General features: G+C 44.3%; 1 protein-coding gene across 4 annotated transcripts in view; it reads left to right on the plus strand.

The window, feature by feature from the left end:
* Positions 1-16,153, plus strand: part of LOC102250640 — a 35,726-nt gene extending 19,573 nt beyond the window's left edge. For 2 of the 4 annotated variants that reach the window (XM_014542700.1, XM_014542698.1), the window contains exons 8-11: positions 1,371-1,466; positions 10,087-10,222; positions 13,085-13,191; positions 15,390-15,741. In XM_014542700.1, coding sequence (XP_014398186.1) covers positions 1,371-1,466; positions 10,087-10,222; positions 13,085-13,191; positions 15,390-15,541 — 491 coding nt within the window. In that variant the 3' untranslated portion in view covers positions 15,542-15,741. The other 2 variants (XM_014542701.1, XM_014542702.1) reach the window with 2 other exon arrangements.
* The last annotated feature ends 2,874 nt before the right edge of the window (positions 16,154-19,027 follow it).

Raw genomic sequence — 19,027 nt, forward strand, 5'->3', positions numbered from 1 at the left:
CCTCCCTCCCTCCCTTCCTTCCTTCCTTCCTTCCCCAACGTGTCTGTGCTCAATCGTGTCCCTCCTTGTGTATGCCAAGTACTGGTGCTTGGGAGACATTAGTGCATGAAGCAGAGAGCCTGCCCCAGAGGAGAGGCTGGGAACGCATTTGCCGTGCGTGTGCTGCATGGGTGTCTGTGTGCAGGGTGGGTGGGAGCCAGGCAGTTCCTAAAAGGCAGAACAAATGTATGTGCTACAGTTTGTTGGAAGGTGATAACTGCCATGAAAAAATAAAACGTCAAGCGAGATAGGCAAGCGTGGGAGTTTGGGGAAGGAGGATGGGTGGGGTATGATTTCAAACAGATGGTTGAGTGTAGGTCTCCTAGAAAAGGTAGCATTTGTGTACAGACACTAGAGGTGAGGGAGTGAGCCTGCGGATAAATGGGGAGAGCATTCCAGACGGAGGGAATGGCCTGCACCAAGGCCCCAAGGAACAGCAAGGGGCAAGCAGGGTAGTAACAGGGACCTGGAGTCAAGGGCCTTGTTAGCTAGGAGGGAGCAGAGTATTAGGATTTAGGTTTGAGAGGGACCCCTCCATCTGTGTGGCAAACTGTCTGGGTGGGGCAGGGGCAGGGCGTCCTTATGGGAGACTGTTGTCAACCAGGTAAGGGGTGCCTACCCAGGTGAGACGAGGGTAGTAGAGAGAGGTCAGCTTCTACATCAGTACCATTTCCTGATGGATGTGGTGTAGGGTGCAAGAGACAGAAAAAGAAGGGTGAACCCTGAGCGCTTTGGCTCAGTGGATAGAGCGTCGGCCTGTGGACTCAAGGGTCACAGGTTCAATTCTGGTCAAGGGTATGTACTCTAGGAGAGTCTTTCTAATTACCTTTAGCCTGAGGTGAGCATTCAGGTCATAGGCATCTGTTAAGATATATAACCATAAAATATTTTAAAATCTAAAAAAAATAAAAAGAAGGGTGATATGACTCCAGAGAGATAATGCACTAATATTTTTTATAAAATATTTCAAAAAATATGTTCCTCTCTGCTACAGTCTTACAAATCCCAGAGATTTGGAACTATTTTACAGAGGGCAGCTGTGGGATGTGAAGAATTTATGGGAGGCCTTGCAGGAAAATTCTCGGCACCCTACTTGGTTGCTTGTTCCCCTCAGGTCTTTGAGGAAATAAATATGAAAAAGACAGGACTGAACTGAAGTGAATGCAATTTTGACAATGGGTGGGATAATTCGCTCTTCTGAGAAATATCTCTGCCCAAATTGTTCGTAAAATGAAGGCAAGAGCCAATATCTAAGTGTGTCAAAAACCCATCCATGCATCTTTGAACAGGCTTTCTTTTTTAATCCTTTTTTTTTTTTTTCCCCCATACAGCCAGTCAGAGAGGAAGTTCAACTTTGAACCAGATGACCAAGTCATCTGGAACTGGAACTGTGAAAGCTACTTCAGAGAAGAAGAAGAGAAAAAAAGGTATTTTTGTTGTTGTTTTAATTATTCCTCTCCCTTTATGAAATCACTTCCTCTTTTCATGGGCTGTGGGCACCTACTGCTACAGTAATTACTCCAAATGGAAAAATTCAAGAGGTTAGAGGCCTTGAAGAACTGCTGGCTGCCTCTGGTCACTCTTTCAGTCACACTGATGAAAGAAACTGTCCTCAAGGCCATCTGGGCTGGTGTGTGAGGGATGCAGTAAGGGGTGTCCCTGGTTCCTGTCCCAAGGAGCTTACCTTCTGGTCCTTGTAGCTGCCTCAACTGAAGATGGTTATCACGTGCCAGCTCTGGGTGGGGCACACGTGTGCTCCTGCCTTTCAGGGGTATATTCGTTTACTAGGGCTGCCACAGACCAGGTGGCTTAAACAATAGAGACACAAGTCTCACAGTTCTGGAGCCTGGAAGTCAAGATCAAGATGTTGGCAGGGTTGGTTCCTCCCGGAGGGTCTAAGGGAGAATGGGGTCCAGGCCTCTCATAGCTTCTGGAGCTTTGCTGGCAACCTTTGGTATCCTTGGCTTGAAATCACCCCAACCTTTGCCTTGGCGTTCTCCTTTTGTGTGTGTCTGTGTCCAAAGGTCCCCCTTTTATAAGGACACCAGTCACATTGGATTAGGACCCACTCTATTCTACTCTAGATATGACTTCATCTAGATTAATTATATCTGCCATGACTCTGTTTCCAAATAAGGTCACATGCTGGTGAACTGGGGGTTAGGACTTTGGGAGGAGACAAAATTCAACTCAGCGTGTAGTTAAGAAGCAGGATACACACCTAGGAAACAACAACAAAAAGCAGCATCTGCCAAGGGCCAAACGTGGAACCTGGGTTCAGAGAAGGGCCTTCCCCCCTCCCCCCCCCAAATGTATGTGCTACAGTTTGTTGGAAGGTGATAACTGCCATGAAAAAATAAAACGTCAAGCGAGATAGGCAAGCGTGGGAGTTTGGGGAAGGAGGATGGGTGGGGTATGATTTCAAACAGATGGTTGAGTGTAGGTCTCCTAGAAAAGGTAGCATTTGTGTACAGACACTAGAGGTGAGGGAGTGAGCCTGCGGATAAATGGGGAGAGCATTCCAGACGGAGGGAATGGCCTGCACCAAGGCCCCAAGGAACAGCAAGGGGCAAGCAGGGTAGTAACAGGGACCTGGAGTCAAGGGCCTTGTTAGCTAGGAGGGAGCAGAGTATTAGGATTTAGGTTTGAGAGGGACCCCTCCATCTGTGTGGCAAACTGTCTGGGTGGGGCAGGGGCAGGGCGTCCTTATGGGAGACTGTTGTCAACCAGGTAAGGGGTGCCTACCCAGGTGAGACGAGGGTAGTAGAGAGAGGTCAGCTTCTACATCAGTACCATTTCCTGATGGATGTGGTGTAGGGTGCAAGAGACAGAAAAAGAAGGGTGAACCCTGAGCGCTTTGGCTCAGTGGATAGAGCGTCGGCCTGTGGACTCAAGGGTCACAGGTTCAATTCTGGTCAAGGGTATGTACTCTAGGAGAGTCTTTCTAATTACCTTTAGCCTGAGGTGAGCATTCAGGTCATAGGCATCTGTTAAGATATATAACCATAAAATATTTTAAAATCTAAAAAAAATAAAAAGAAGGGTGATATGACTCCAGAGAGATAATGCACTAATATTTTTTATAAAATATTTCAAAAAATATGTTCCTCTCTGCTACAGTCTTACAAATCCCAGAGATTTGGAACTATTTTACAGAGGGCAGCTGTGGGATGTGAAGAATTTATGGGAGGCCTTGCAGGAAAATTCTCGGCACCCTACTTGGTTGCTTGTTCCCCTCAGGTCTTTGAGGAAATAAATATGAAAAAGACAGGACTGAACTGAAGTGAATGCAATTTTGACAATGGGTGGGATAATTCGCTCTTCTGAGAAATATCTCTGCCCAAATTGTTCGTAAAATGAAGGCAAGAGCCAATATCTAAGTGTGTCAAAAACCCATCCATGCATCTTTGAACAGGCTTTCTTTTTTAATCCTTTTTTTTTTTTTTCCCCCATACAGCCAGTCAGAGAGGAAGTTCAACTTTGAACCAGATGACCAAGTCATCTGGAACTGGAACTGTGAAAGCTACTTCAGAGAAGAAGAAGAGAAAAAAAGGTATTTTTGTTGTTGTTTTAATTATTCCTCTCCCTTTATGAAATCACTTCCTCTTTTCATGGGCTGTGGGCACCTACTGCTACAGTAATTACTCCAAATGGAAAAATTCAAGAGGTTAGAGGCCTTGAAGAACTGCTGGCTGCCTCTGGTCACTCTTTCAGTCACACTGATGAAAGAAACTGTCCTCAAGGCCATCTGGGCTGGTGTGTGAGGGATGCAGTAAGGGGTGTCCCTGGTTCCTGTCCCAAGGAGCTTACCTTCTGGTCCTTGTAGCTGCCTCAACTGAAGATGGTTATCACGTGCCAGCTCTGGGTGGGGCACACGTGTGCTCCTGCCTTTCAGGGGTATATTCGTTTACTAGGGCTGCCACAGACCAGGTGGCTTAAACAATAGAGACACAAGTCTCACAGTTCTGGAGCCTGGAAGTCAAGATCAAGATGTTGGCAGGGTTGGTTCCTCCCGGAGGGTCTAAGGGAGAATGGGGTCCAGGCCTCTCATAGCTTCTGGAGCTTTGCTGGCAACCTTTGGTATCCTTGGCTTGAAATCACCCCAACCTTTGCCTTGGCGTTCTCCTTTTGTGTGTGTCTGTGTCCAAAGGTCCCCCTTTTATAAGGACACCAGTCACATTGGATTAGGACCCACTCTATTCTACTCTAGATATGACTTCATCTAGATTAATTATATCTGCCATGACTCTGTTTCCAAATAAGGTCACATGCTGATGAACTGGGGGTTAGGACTTTGGGAGGAGACAAAATTCAACTCAGCGTGTAGTTAAGAAGCAGGATACACACCTAGGAAACAACAACAAAAAGCAGCATCTGCCAAGGGCCAAACGTGGAACCTGGGTTCAGAGAAGGGCCTTCCCCCCTCCCCCCCCACCCCCCCAGGTACAGAACTGGAGAGAAGTTTCTGTGAATGAGCCAAGAACCGACCTGATGCGGAAAGAAAGAAAGGACTTACGTGAGGAAAGACCTTAGTGAGGAAGGCAGGCCTTTTCAAGGCAAGCCCCAAGCCCAGTGGAGCTGGCACAAGAGGATGGGGAGGTGACCTGGCAGAAGGTGTGGGCACATGAAAGAGGCCCTCACATGTCAGGTGAAGAGTTGGACTTAACCCAGTAGAAAATGGGAGCCATTAAAGTCTTTTGTCACCCAAGGGATTCTGTGCCTCAAATCAATAGAAACAACTTGTATTGAGTATACATTTATTTTATAGTTTCTCATAAGAGGAGACCATTTTCATGCAAAGAAAATATAAACACAGCTCCTCACATGGGATAGATTCTTTTGAAGTCATAAGGTCTTTGGTTGGGGGTGAGTTTGGCCTTTGGTAGAAGAGTTCTACTTGTTTCAAAATAAAGGGTCAGCTTGAACTGTTACACATCAGCCTCCTGGGCAAGGAGTCCAGATGGTTTCCATTTGGCCCCAACTGGAAACAGACAAACTATTTTTATGCTCCTCCTTTGTGGGCAGCAGGCTTGGGGCCTGCTGCTTGGAAGGATGAACTCACAGCACTCACAGAAGCCTGACACCTTTTATAAGTCCCCTCCAAATGCATAATTACAAGAACTCAACAGCGTTACATTTAGCAGCCATTTATACGTTATTAGAAGAGGCAAGGAATTCCATTTCTGTGCTTCTAGAAGTTAAACGTCTGTTTGTCCAAGTCAGTCCTGCCTCAAAGCACCACTGAACACAGATTGCTCCCCGCGTATCAAGGTCTGAACCAGTAGCTCAGAGATAAGGCTCGAGAATTTGCTTTTCTATCAAGTTCCCACGTGATGCTGATGCTCTTAGTCCAGGGTCTAACTTTGAGAACCACAACTGCTTTAACCGTGGAAGAAAATCAGATTGCCTATTTTTTTATTTCTTTTGCTCAGTGAAGAAAATCAGAGGCAGAGTGAAGCTCCTAGATGCCTTTTCTCTGTCATGGCAACCACAGAACAAACAGGGCCCAGGCCCATTTCTGTTCTGGCTTCTCTGTTTCTTCTAGACTCCATCTGGCCCACCTCTGAGCCCCATGGCTCTGTACCAGAGCTCTCTGTGAGAATTGGGGACCCTGGGCCTGGAGGGTGTCAACACTCAAATGAGTGATGTTGGCTTGGCCTATGCCTAGTCACAGGCCCATCAGCCCATAAAGAGCCAGAAGATGGCTCAAGACTGGAAGTCACTGCAAGGTCTTCAGGAACAGTCATCTGCAGTTATCTTCCCTGAGCCCCATTCAGCCAGTCCTGCCATGTCACCCCAGGCCCCAAACGTTCCTGAAAGACCCAGGAGTGCCCCATCACCTATGCCTGCTCTGCTTCCCAGCCCAAGCCCCACACCATAGCTCTCAGGGTTGTCTTCCTTCTTAAGGATTTAGGACTGGGAAGCAATATCCAACCATAAAACGGTCAGTCCACAGCCTGGGATTGTTAGACATTTACTAGAGTACCAATGCCACCCACGTGGCAAATTCACTTCCCCCCAAATAAGGCATTACTGCTTCTATCATAGCCGCAGTCCATAGGCATGCCAACAGCATTAAGGAATTCAAAGGTCAAGTTCCAAAGTCAAGATGTAATCTTCAAAAGAACTTTATTGGTTCCAAACCAGGAAGTTACTGGTCATAACCCTGAAATTACTTTACTTGGGATTTTATCCTGGGGTGATACCAAACGGTGGAAACTTTTGTGGACAGGTTCCAAGGTCTGAGGTGTGAATCAACCAACACTAATTATACTTTGCTTCCTTAAGACCTGCAATAAGGCAAATGCAAAATTATGTTCTGGTTTATAAATTGCTGGTAATTACACAGGCAGTCACACATGCTTCTTGTTGATGGGGCGGCGGGGGACAGGGGGGCGGGGAGCTATTTTTAACAAGCTTTAAAAAAAATCTACCTCAAGAAGAAGATCCTACCGGGACCTGGCATCCACAGATGAGCATTTGAGAAGTCATTAAGCAAAACAATCCGATGCCCACCTATCCTGGCAGTCCCAGAAGAGGCCAGAGAAGGAAGGGCGAGCTGAGGAATCTTCTCCGGGGAACTTCCAGTTCCATGAAAATTTATACTTAACCTTTGGATGCTGGTCCACATAGGAAAAAGAGCTCTCTCTGGGAGGAATGAGAAAAGGTTCATCAGCTGTAAAAGAGAGGGCATTCTGGGCAAAGGGAGCCACCAGATAAAAGGTCCGAGGTGAAAGTGCCTCGAGTGGGGAGGGCTGGGCATGTGGGAGGCGTGGCACCTGCCACAGAGTGGTCATGAGGAGAATGACAGGGATGTTGCTGAAAAGGCCGGTGGGCCCACAGGGCCAAAGCCGTGAATGCCCTTGAGGAGTTAGACTTTCTCCTGTGCGTGAAGGAAGAGCCACAGTGCTTTCGAAGCAAGGCAGTGACATCATGGGAGATGAGTGTGGAGAATTTTACAACAGTGCAGGGAAGAGAGGATAAAGCACAGAGCTGAGGCTGCAGAGTTGGACAGATAGGAGTCTATATGTATTTAGGAGGAGAACTGACAACACCTGGTATTGGGTTCAGTGAGGGTGGAAAGGAAGATTCTGAAGTCAGGAACAAAGGGGGGATCTTGGCAATTAACCAAAGAGCAAGTGGCGGGAAGCACCGAGTTGGGAGGGTTCATATTGGATCTATGGGGTGGCTTCCAGGGAACACGTGCAGTTGTCAGCAATATGTGTCTGATCCTCAGGAAGCCCGTGGCAAAAGGGGGGACACCTTACACAGAGAGATTCTTCACCAGGTAGCCCCCATTCCAGTGTTTCAGTGACTTACCAAATCCAGAAACGAAACTGGGAAGTGAGGCAGTGTTATTTACTGCACTCTAAGTGCCTCTACAACTGTTAACTTCACCACGCCTCCCAGTCCATCTTCACAATGCATCTAAGAGATGAGTATTATGATCTCTGTTTTAGCAACGAGGCAATTTAGGTTCAGAGAAGTTAGGTGACTTTCTGGGGAGTCACACAGCACTCTTCAGAGAGAGATTTTTAAACCCGGAGATTCTTCCCATTTTACTGGGCCTCTTAGCACAATTGGCATTGCTATGCCACTGCCAAGTTCTCTGAGACAGAGGGGAATAAAGGAAAGTGGTCATTGTTGGTGAGCTTGTTTTTGTTTTAAAGTAAAGAAATGTGCCCTAATCGGTTTGGCTCAGTGGATAGAGCGTGGGCTTGCCGACTAAAGGGTCCCAGGTTCGATTCCGGTCAAGGGCGTGTACCTTGGTTGCGGGCACATCCCCAATAGGGGGTGTGCAGGAGGCAGCTGATCGATGTTTCTAACTCATTGATGTTTCTAACTCTCTATCCCTCTCCCTTCCTCTCTGTAAAAAATCAATAAAATATATTAAAAAAGAAAGAAAGAAAGAAATGTAAGATTAGGTGAAAATAGGTCGAGGTGCACAGCTGGAGTGGATCAAGTGTTACCAGGGGCTGAGCATGGACTCACCTTTACTCCAAGGAAGTTGTTTGCCATCCAGAAAAAAAGCATTTGGTTCTGCTTGGACTTTGGTGAAAAGCCCAGAAGAGGAAGTCACTGTACTGAGCAGCAGCACCAGCCATGGTCCCCTCTCATAGGGCACTGTGACTCGCTGGAGGTCGAAATTCTGGAGAGTAGTTTCAACTAGCATTTTCCAACCTGATAGTTTTCATGGGCAAAGATGACGTTGTTACCTCCCTTACCACCAGTTGGAGGGAGATTTGGATTGTTCTTCCCGTGGGAATGTGAGTTGCACCAGGCCAATGGCAGGCCAGGGGGCGCCCTCCCTCTCCAATGGCACACGTTGGGGCCAGGCTGGCTACATTGGGGATGTAGACTGGCTGAGGCTGCTTCTCTCCTTGCACAGGAATGTGGCCTTTGGCCGTGGCCCCATTGGCCTCGTGTTTTATCATAACCTTAACTTTTCAAAGACATTTATATTCGTGAAGAGGTTGGATAAATAGAAATATATTCTATGTATGTTCATGAATCTCCAGGCATTATTAGCTACACTAGACTTGGAAACACAATGAACAGTGAGATAGAAATTTCCACAAAATGATTGCACTCTGTTTCTATCATTCATGGACTCACTCATTTATTCAACGAACAGTTATTAAACACCTACAGTGTGCCAGATACTATTCTAGTATGTTAGCACCGTTGTATGATTCATGTTTGTCATTTGCTATCATCCCCATGCCCTGGATGTAAGGACAAATGAAATTTGGACAAACTAGGCATATCCCCAATAAAACCAAAGGACAGGCTAGTTTTCATCCCTCCGACTGTGTTTTAGAGGCAAAGAAATCCTGTCACTTTTATTCAGTAATCCAGCAGATTAGATGCATATCCAAAGAAACCAATGGAATCTTTTTTAAAACATACATTTAAAAAATAACTTACTTATCACCAACTCTTCTCTCTTCTCACTAGTTAGCATTCACTTCCTGTCAGCTTCATGAGGGCAGGGAGTTCTGTTTCCTGTTGGATTCCCATCACCTCGAACAGTGCCTGGCACATAATAAGAGCTCAAAAATATTGCCCGCTGAATGCACTCAAGTCCCAGACTCCTGTCTAGCCCTGGGGTTATGTTCTCAAATCAATAGATTTTTGCATGTCAGGCAAAATTAGTGCATAGCTAAGCGAGCCTTTAAAATCCCTTAAATTGCCCCCACAAAACCACATGTAGATACATGATCTCCAAGTCCCACCCAGTTTCTTCCTGGCTTTGGAACAGATTATTGTTTTTCAGTTGAGCCCCAGGATGAAGTAGTTGGCTAGTGTTTAGAGGGTCCTGTTGCACATGAAACATATAACTTCAAACACTTGGAGCCCCCGCCCCCCAAAGCAACCTGGCTTTGGGACTGGAGATTCAAATCTGCCATCTCACACTTACTGAGTGGATGAGCCAGCAATATAGCCACACCGTCCTCTTTCTCCATCCCCTTCCTGTATTTTTTCTCTGCTAAACTCCTAAACTTGAACTGGTGTTAAACTCCGCAGCACTGACACTGAATGTGAGGCAAGCTGGACAGACTGACAAAGGTGGACCAGACTCTAGAACCACTGGCCTCAGTCATGCAGTCTGTGAAGGCAGAATGGTTCTTTTGCCTTTGAATTTGTCCTTCTCGAGAGCAAAGAAAATGTGACAACTTTACAGGCTCTTTAAAAAGACCGAACTCCGTGTAAGGGCTCTCACTTCCCCAGGATCTGCGGACAACTCATCCTTCTATCAAGAAAATCCAGAGACCTTGATTTTCTTCTTTAGCAAAAGTAAAGGAAGCAATCTCAGTCTTCAATGAAATTTCCTTTCATTCAGAGCAATTTGGAGCTTGCTGTTGTGAAGAACAAAGGATGTACTGAGTGTTTTTTAAAACGAGTTCTTAAATTACTTGTATTTCCTTAATTGTATTACAAAATGCATCTACCCACACGAGTGAAATAAGTCTGTACGGTTTTTTAAAACCTGTGGTAAATGGGGGAACTATTGTGTAAAATAATACAACACAAATTTTCTCGTAGGAATCAAGAAAAAAATTAAAGGTTTGACTGAAGCTGGTCCTTGGTTAGTGAAATTGTATTTGGCAGATAATGGCATAGATGGAAAAGGAAAAGATGGAGAAAACAGTTTGTTGGAATTCACTCAGATCTTAACATGGTGAGTAGAAAATTGAGAGATTTTATTTGTTCATCTCCCAAAACTAGTGCTTGGGATAAGTCATGGGGACAGTTATCTACCTGCAAGTTGCTAACAGTGCTAAGTGAGGTTTTCCCTCTCTGGGAGAGAAGCAGTAGCCCATCTTGGTCTCAGGATGAGATCCTAAGGGAAGGCCTACACTCACAGAAATGGCATGGCGGACCGTCATTTTGCTTTCTGCTCTACCACACTACAGATGACAACAGAACTGGCTGCAGATTGGTGGGGACCCAGTCTGGCCGGCAGGGCTCCGTGGTTGAGCTTTGACCTACGAACCAGGAGGTCACGGTTCGATTCCCAGTCAGGGCACATGCCTGGGTTGCGGGCTTGATCCCCAGTGTGGGACATGCAGGAGGCAGCCAATCCATGATTCTCTCTCATCATTGATGTTTCTAGCTCTCTCTCCCTCTCCCTTCCTCTCTGAAATCAATAAAAATATATTTTAAGAAAAAAGAATTTGTGGGGACCCAGTGCAAATGCAAACTCATGGGCCTTTGTTCAATATTAAGAATTTTAGGATGGAAATAGCAGAGCACTGAACCGAGTGAGGAGCCCGTCGGAGCATGGGGCCCTGTGCAGCTAACTGCCGGCTCCGTGTGCCGGGGATGTACACACAGCTCATGTGCACCAGCGCTGGTAGTCCCTTCCCCGTGTCCTTTTAATTCTGACGCTGAACACTTACATCTTTTTGTCCTCATTTTGAAAGCATAATAACTGAGGAACACTGGGGATTAGAACACTTTCTTGGCATATTTGAATCATACTTCATGGTTCTTCTCGAGCAGACTGCCTAGCTCACACTCTCGCTCCACGCTTTCCTAGCAGTATAAGCTTAGGCAAGTGAAGTAGCGCCTCTGTATCTGTTTCCTCATTTGTAAAAATGGGGATAATATTATCTAACTCAAGAGACTGTGTTAGGGTTGAATGGGATTGTGTATGTAGGCTGCTAAAGACAGTGCCTACTGCGCCAGCTAGCACCTTAATACAAATTGGAAAAAAGGACCCCTCTGGGCAGATGAATGAAAAGAGGCACCACCGCTGGCCAGTGAGTCCGAGGAAGTTACCCTCCCAGATCTATGTTTCAGGGCCCAGGACTTAGCCAGCAGAGCTGGGCTGGATTCAGCCACACTCATACCCTGGGAAGGCCCTTTGTACCAGGCACAGGGCGTAGGCATGTGGGTGGCCATGATCACATCTGATGCATAGTGAATGCTCTATAAAACCACAGCTGACATGAGACTGTGTTGAGTAGTGGTTAAACCCAGGGCCTCTGAAATCAGACCTAGATGCAGAACTGTGGCGTTGTAAAGTTTGTCTTCAATGCTCTCCACCCTCCTTCTGTGCATCCCTGCTTCCTCCTTGAAGCAAGCCTGTTCTCGCCCAGCTTGTATGAAGCAATTGGACACAATCAGGCCATTCAGAAACCCAAAGTTGGTCAAGTCCTGATTAGACAGACTGTATCCTTGGGAGCAAGACCTTCAAGAGGGAGAGTCTGGCGGGATCACTCAGCCCTGGCCTTGAATTCTGCCTGAGAATCATAGAAAGTGTGTACAGAGAGCAAAAGTATAGCCTTGTACTCACTTATTGACCCTAACTGAAATTTCATATCCCCGCACACGGTAAAAACTCAAAATTGTTTTATTCACAGTTTCTTTCAAGAGTAGAGGCCATGTGTTAAATTCCTTTTTATCCCTGCAATGTTAGGCACATAATAATATGCATGTAGTAAGTATGCACTCGTTATAATAGCATTCTTGCTATTGCATTTTGCAAGATGCTTTCATAGGAACTGCTGCATTATGTTTTCACCGCAATGTTATGAAATAGGCAGAATAGCCCCTTTCAGGCCAATTTTAGAGATGAGCAAAGTGAGGCCCAAAAGGCACATGGCCTGCTCATGATCACATGATTGACAAAAAATAGAAGCTGCCTAGTAACCCAGGCCTTTACCCAGATTCCATGTCCATTCATGATGCCAGAAATTCCCAAAGACAAGTTGGTTCAATAATCCTCAATGAAATTGGAAAAATAAAGACAGGCAGAGTGTTCATTTTTCATGAAGCTAAACTTGATTTTAAAAGCTACCCTTTAGCCTAGCTGGTGTTGCTCAGTGGATTGAGCGTCGACCCATGCACCAAGAGGTCACTGGTTCGATTACCAGTCAGGGCACATCTCCGGGTTGCAGGCTCCATCCCCAGTAGGGGGTGTGCAAGAGGCAACTGATCTATGTTTCTATCTCATCCTTTCCCTCTCTCTAAAAATCAATAAAAACATGTTTGTTTGTAAAAAAACTATCCTTTATTTCAAGACTATGGCCTTCCTAATTTCATGTAAAATATTTGTTCTGTTATAGTGTTGCTAGGTGAGAGTTGTTATTTATTTGACATACTAAAATTTGCCAAACTGACCTTTGTCAGTCCTCCCAAGTTTTTGTTTGTTTGTTTTTTAATACATTACTGCTGTGTAAAATCTATAAGACTGGGAGGCCCTGACAATACTATACCATACCTTTTGAATGAATGAATGAATAGATAAATGAATAAATAAATAAATAAATGGAAGATTTAAGGCAACCAAAAATCCTTATTCTACCAACTTACTTAGAATAGACATCCAAACTAGAGATTAAATTGGAAAAAACTGGATTCAGGATTTCTCTAGTTTCAAACTGGGTCAGTGCATCATCATTGGAAGGGGGGTTGGAGGTGGAGGGTGAAGAGAACCTAAGAAGAAAGATCATACTCCAAAATAACAGGAGTGAGTTTCTCTGAATAACTATGCTTGGGAACAACGCCATTTTGTTTTGTCATTTTCTTTGATCAGCCTGATCAAATACTCTGCCCACTTAAGGGAACTTGACCTTGGAAACAATGTCCTGGGAGAAATGGCTGCTGCTGACATACTTGAAGCACTGAGAGCCAGAAAGACAGGTAGAGTGTTTTCAGTTTGTGTCCCTTCTACCTGCCCACATCCGCTCATTCCGAACTGCTGTACTATTCACACCAGCTGGGTGTCCTACAATTCAACTCAATCCTGACACTATCTACCTGGAGACAGCATCGGATTCCACATGGTAAGGGCCTTGCCCCACAAGACAGAAGCCAATTGTAAGACCAGGTTGTCACCTGTGCTTCTGACGGACCCCCTCATTGGGTTTAATTAATTTGCTAGAGCCCCTCACAGGACTCAGGAAACCAGTTTACTCACTAGATTGCCAGTTTATTACAAAAGATATTAAAGGATACAAATCAACAGACAATGATACCTCAGGTGACATTCCAAACAGAGGAGCTCTGTCCTCGTGGAGTTGGGCCTGGGTGCTGGCATGTGGAAGCATCCTGGTTCCCATCCTAGAAGCTCTCTGAACTCCATTCTTTTGGGTCCTTATGGAGGCTTTATTACAGAGATATGGTTGGTTAAATCACTGGCTGTTGGTGATTGGTTCATCCTCTGTCAGGGGGTGGGACTGAAAGTTCCAACCTTTTGTTCATGGTTGGTTCCTTTGGCAACCAACAACCATTCTTAAAGGGGATTTCCAAAAGTCAACTCATTAATATAAACTCAGTTGTGGTTGAAAGGGGCTTGTTATGTATAACAAGACACCATCTCACCTTTATGGCTCTGAAGCAGTTTTTAGGAACTGGGACAAGGGGCCAAATATTATAACAAAAGCTGTCCTCATTTCTCTTATTACTCAGGAAATTCCAAGGGTTTTGGGAGCTGGGAGCTCCCAACCATGAACTAAGGCCAAATACACATGAGAAATATATTTTGGTCATCTTATAAATCATGATATCATAGGCCTTTATAGGAAATCAGTGAGAACTCCTGGTTTCAAGTGATACAAAACCAACTCAAAGTGATTTAAGTACAAAAGGAAATTTGTTGAGCCTGGCCAGTGTGACTCAGTGGTCGAGTGTTGACTTATGAACCAGGAGGTCTTGGTTCAGTTCCTGGTCCAGGCACATGCCTGGGTTGCAGGCTCAATCCCCAGTAGGGGGCATGCAGGAGGCAACCGATCAATGGTTCTCTCACATCATTGATGTTTCTATCTCTCTCCCTCTCCCTTCCTCTCTAAAATCAATTTAAAAATATTTTTTTAAAAAACAGGAAATTTGTTGACTCATATAACTAAAAGTCCAGGGGTGTTTCTAGCTATAGGTCCAGCTGGATTCAGGGCTTCAAATAATGCTACCTACCTCTATCTCCTAGAAGATCTGCATCTGTGTTGACTTTATTCTCAGGAAATTCTTCCCACACAGTGACAAGTTGGGTAGCATTAGCCAGAAGTTTACATTCTGCTAGTTTAAACTCAAGAAAGAGCCTTTCTCCTGATTTCATTAGGCCATAATGAGTCACATGCACACCTGTTAACAATCACTGTGCAGGGAGAAGAAATACACCAAGTGGCCAGCTCTGAGTTATGTGCTCACCCCTGAAGGGCAGGGGAGTGAAACCCCAAAGAAAACTCAAGAAAGAAAGCTAAAATGGAAGCTAGACAAATAAAAACAAGAGAGATCCACTAAAAATAAAGAGCTGATGAATACCAGGATCAGAATTTCGCTTCAGATGACTAAACTGGAAGAGAGTCCAGGATGAATTTGGCATTGGGAAATCTGGAGTTAGGAAGTCCAGTTAGAAGGCTATCACAACCACCAGGTAAAATATATAAACAGTGGGAAAAGAAAAGAGAGGACTAGTGGGACTTATTACAGAAATACATTGTCACGGGTCACTCACATCAAGAAGATACAGGGAAAGGGTATTAAGTGTGATGAAAGTTTCCCATAAGAATGTGGGAGCCCTGGCTGGTGTGGCTCAGTTGGTTGAGTGCTATCCCATGCATCGAAAGATCACTGGTTTGATTCCCTATCAGGGCACATTCCCCAGTTTTTCGATCCCCAGTATGGGGGTATGCAGGAGGCAGCTGATCAATGTCTCTCTCTCTCTCTCTCTCCCTCCCTTTTCCCCGCCCCATTCTCTCTCTCTCTAAAATCAATAAAAACATATTATTTTAAAAAAAAAGAATGTGGGATAATGTCCCTTTCAGAAGCCTACGACTCAGTCCATGAAATGGAGAGTTGTGAGATATCCTATCCATTTACTACTATGTTCTTCCCCCTCTCAGGTAAACTCCCAGTCTTAAAAGTTACAGTCACTCCTCAGATCTCTTCGGACACCTTCAGATCTATTTGGAAAAGCAGCAATAAATCTAATGTTACCCGTAAAAGGAAGAACAAGGTATGCGCTTGGATGTTTGTGGATGTTTGTTCCGGTTAGTTACAGCCACCAGGGGGCGCTGTATAGACCCTGCACACTCAACTGGGATAGACTATTACAGCAGATTTTGCACTTGATAATATCGTGAGAATTTTGGTTCTAAGTTAACAGTCCTCTAAACCATCATTCCATTCTAATGAAGGGTGATTGCACCAAAAAACCTTCTTTTTTTGTTTTTAAATGTATGATTTCTTGTTCATTCTTTTACAGGTTAAAAACTGAATATGGATGCCATGTTTTCTTATGGATGCTATTTCCATGGCCAAGGAGACACACATATAAAGATATTGCTTGTTATATGATAATATTTCTCACTATAACCAAGCCTCTTTCAGGTTCTAAAGTGTGATAAGACTATTGTATGAAAGTTCAAAGTAGTTTTAATCCTATCATGCTTGTCATTTTCTAAAATTTGGGTTTCACAAGTAAGCCTTAGTAAAAATAGGTGGGATTCTTCTCTAGGGCTTTTTCTCTTTTGCATGTGAAATTTACAATTTGAAGAAAGTCGTGATTTTTATCTAAGAAAGAATCTTCTTTCATAAATATATCCATAGTTGGGAACAATAGGAATGTTTGGAAATAATAACCACTTTCTAAAAGATTAAAAAAAAAAAAAAAGCCGAACCGGTTTGGCTCAGTGGATAGAGCATCGGCCTGCGGACTCAAGGGTCCCAGGTTCAATTCCGGTCAAGGGCATGTACCTTGGTTGCGGGCACATCCCCACTGGGGGGCGTGCAGGAGGCAGCTGGTCGATGTTTCTCTCTCATCGATGTTTCTAACTTTCTATCCCTCTCCCTTCTTCTCTGTAAAAAATCAATAAAATATATTGAAAAAATAAAAAAATAAAAGATAATATCCCCCAAACGGGGATCTTACACAAATGAGGAAACGTCTAGTCACTTTACCCCAATTCAAATCTCAGACAGCTCCATGGGAAATGGTAGAGGTATGGTTGATCATTGCATGGATGGTAAATTAGATTAAGTTGAATTTTATATGACATGATAATATGGTGCAGAAATGAAAAGCACAGACCTCAGAATAAAAAAATTAGAATTCTCTGGGAAACCTGTGATTTTTAACATATGTCCTTGGGCAAGTCATTTAACCTCATTGTGCCTCACTTTCCTCTAATGCAGTGGTTCTCAACCTTCTGGCCCTTTAAATACAGTTCCTCATGTTGTGACCCAACCATAAAATTATTTTCGTTGCTACTTCATAACTGTAATGTTGCTACTGTTATGAATCATAATGTAAATATCTGATTGCAGGATGGTCTTAGGCGACCCCTGTGAAAGGGTTGTTCGACCGCCAAAGAGGTCGCGACCCACAGGTTGAGAAACGCTGAAGATACAGATAAGAGTAATAGCTTTCTCATTTGGTAATCTTTGAGTGAGATGGTACATGCCAAGCATTTTAAGACAATACCTGTTTCATAGTACATGCTCAAAAATAAATCAGTGGCTGTTATTATTGTTGATGTCAGAATTGAGTGACTACAGGCATTTCACTTTGAACAGCTACACAAGAAAAACAGAATGTACCAAACTGATTTAAAATAAATATACATGTTTATTGTAAAAAAAAAATAGAAAAGAAAAAAGAAGACTTAAGATCTCTTTATTTTGAACTTTAAAAAACTGTCATTTTTCCATGTATGAATCTAATAAGTGCTGGCAAGTTCATGGGACCAAACTAATGTGGAAGCGGGGTTGGGCATAATAAATTATGTCCACCCTTGAGGCTCTTAGCATCTAGCTAGGAAGACAAGACCTCATGCATTACAAGTAAACAACAATAGAGCATCAGAGCTGAAATAATATAAGAAGTCTTTCCCATTTATATATCCAGTGTGTGAGGCCCTCTGAGAAATTATTCCTGCTTTAAAAAACAACCTCTTTTGAAATTTGCCACTAACATCCATGGTTGGGAGTGTAAAGTCTATGTTCCTCTGTAAAGATCTTTTGGCAATGTCTACCAAAATGAAAAATATACAGCCTCTGACCCAGGCATTGTACTTCTAGAAATTTGTTTTACAGATATACTCTTACACATGTGCAAGGAAATATATGCAGCACTGTTTATTGTACATTATAAAAAATTAAATGCGTCTCAAAGGGTTCTCAGGAAACTAAATCATAGGAAAAGTATGTGGTGGAATACTACATAGCCATTAAAAAATAATGTAGATATATAAGTGTTTATGTGGACAGATGTCATAGTATTACTATTAAACAAAACAAACAAACAAAAAACAGGCTACAGAATAGTACATGTGAAAAATTCATATTGAAAACTAATCGAGCCCTAGCTGGTTGGGCTCAGTGGATAGAGCATTGGCCTGTGGACCGAAGGGTCCCAGGTTTGATTCCGGTCTAGGGCATATGCCTGGGTTGCGAGGTGGATCCCCAGTAGGGGGAATGCAGGAGGCAGCTGATCAGTGATTCTCTCTCATCGTCTTCTCTGCCAGACTCCTTGAGCTCGGTTAGCCCCCACTCGGTCACAAGGCCTGGCATCAGGAGAGGAGGGGATGAGGGAGGCCCAACAAGAGGTGGGAGGCCCTGAATGCCAACCCGGACACAGCAGGCGTCCACCATCAGATGGTGGTGATCAGGTGACTCCTGAGGCGCTCTGTGCCTCTGCTTTCTTATCTTTTAAGCGGAGATGTTGTCTGCTTTTGCACGGAAAACGTAATTATATGACCCTGGGCTAACAATAGACTCCTGACATCAAAACTGTCACCATTACTTCTCTGGACCTCATTCCTCCTACATATAAAAGGAGGAGGTTAAGCTAAATTAAAGGTTCTCAAAGAGTGGCCCCAGGGTTCCTGGGAACCTTTCAGAGGTCAGGACTATTTGCATAACAACACTCAGAGCTATTTCTCTCATTCTCTCTCTCTCTCTCCCTCTCTCTCTCTCTCTCTCTCTCTCTCTCTCTCTCAGTGCCCAGTGTTTTCCTGAAGCTACAGGATATGCGCGGTCATTGCTCTTAAGATAATTTGTAATGGCTTTATTTGTGCCGCGCCGGCCAAGGGTGAACCTGAGTGGGGGCGGTGAAGGATGGAGAAAAGACAGACAAGAGAATGAAAGCTGGGTCTTGGTGGGACGCTGCTTCTCTGATGGAGACACAGCGCCATGGACTAAGAGCCATGTCTTTATTTTATAGCAGATTCCACCAGGCAAAGTAAGGGCGTGGTCAAGATGTTTACAACATTCTCCTGGGTTTCAATCCTACTCAACTACATGCACCTGAACTCTGTCAAGCCCACATCACTCAGGCACCTGGGGCCATGTGTTCGGAACATAGGTTCAAGCTCACAACTACAGCTGTTGGCCATAATTGTGCTGGGAGGGCTCTGCCCTTCAAGCTGGGACTTGCACGTGGCAATGAGAGGACTGTGCCCTCTCATCAGTCCAAGGCTTGAATCTGTCCAAACACTGTAGCCGCTCTCCACATTTATTAGTGATTTTTAATTAGGCATTT

This window comes from Myotis brandtii, unplaced genomic scaffold, assembly GCF_000412655.1.
Source record: "Myotis brandtii unplaced genomic scaffold, ASM41265v1 scaffold312, whole genome shotgun sequence".
Taxonomy (NCBI): Eukaryota; Metazoa; Chordata; class Mammalia; order Chiroptera; family Vespertilionidae; genus Myotis; species Myotis brandtii.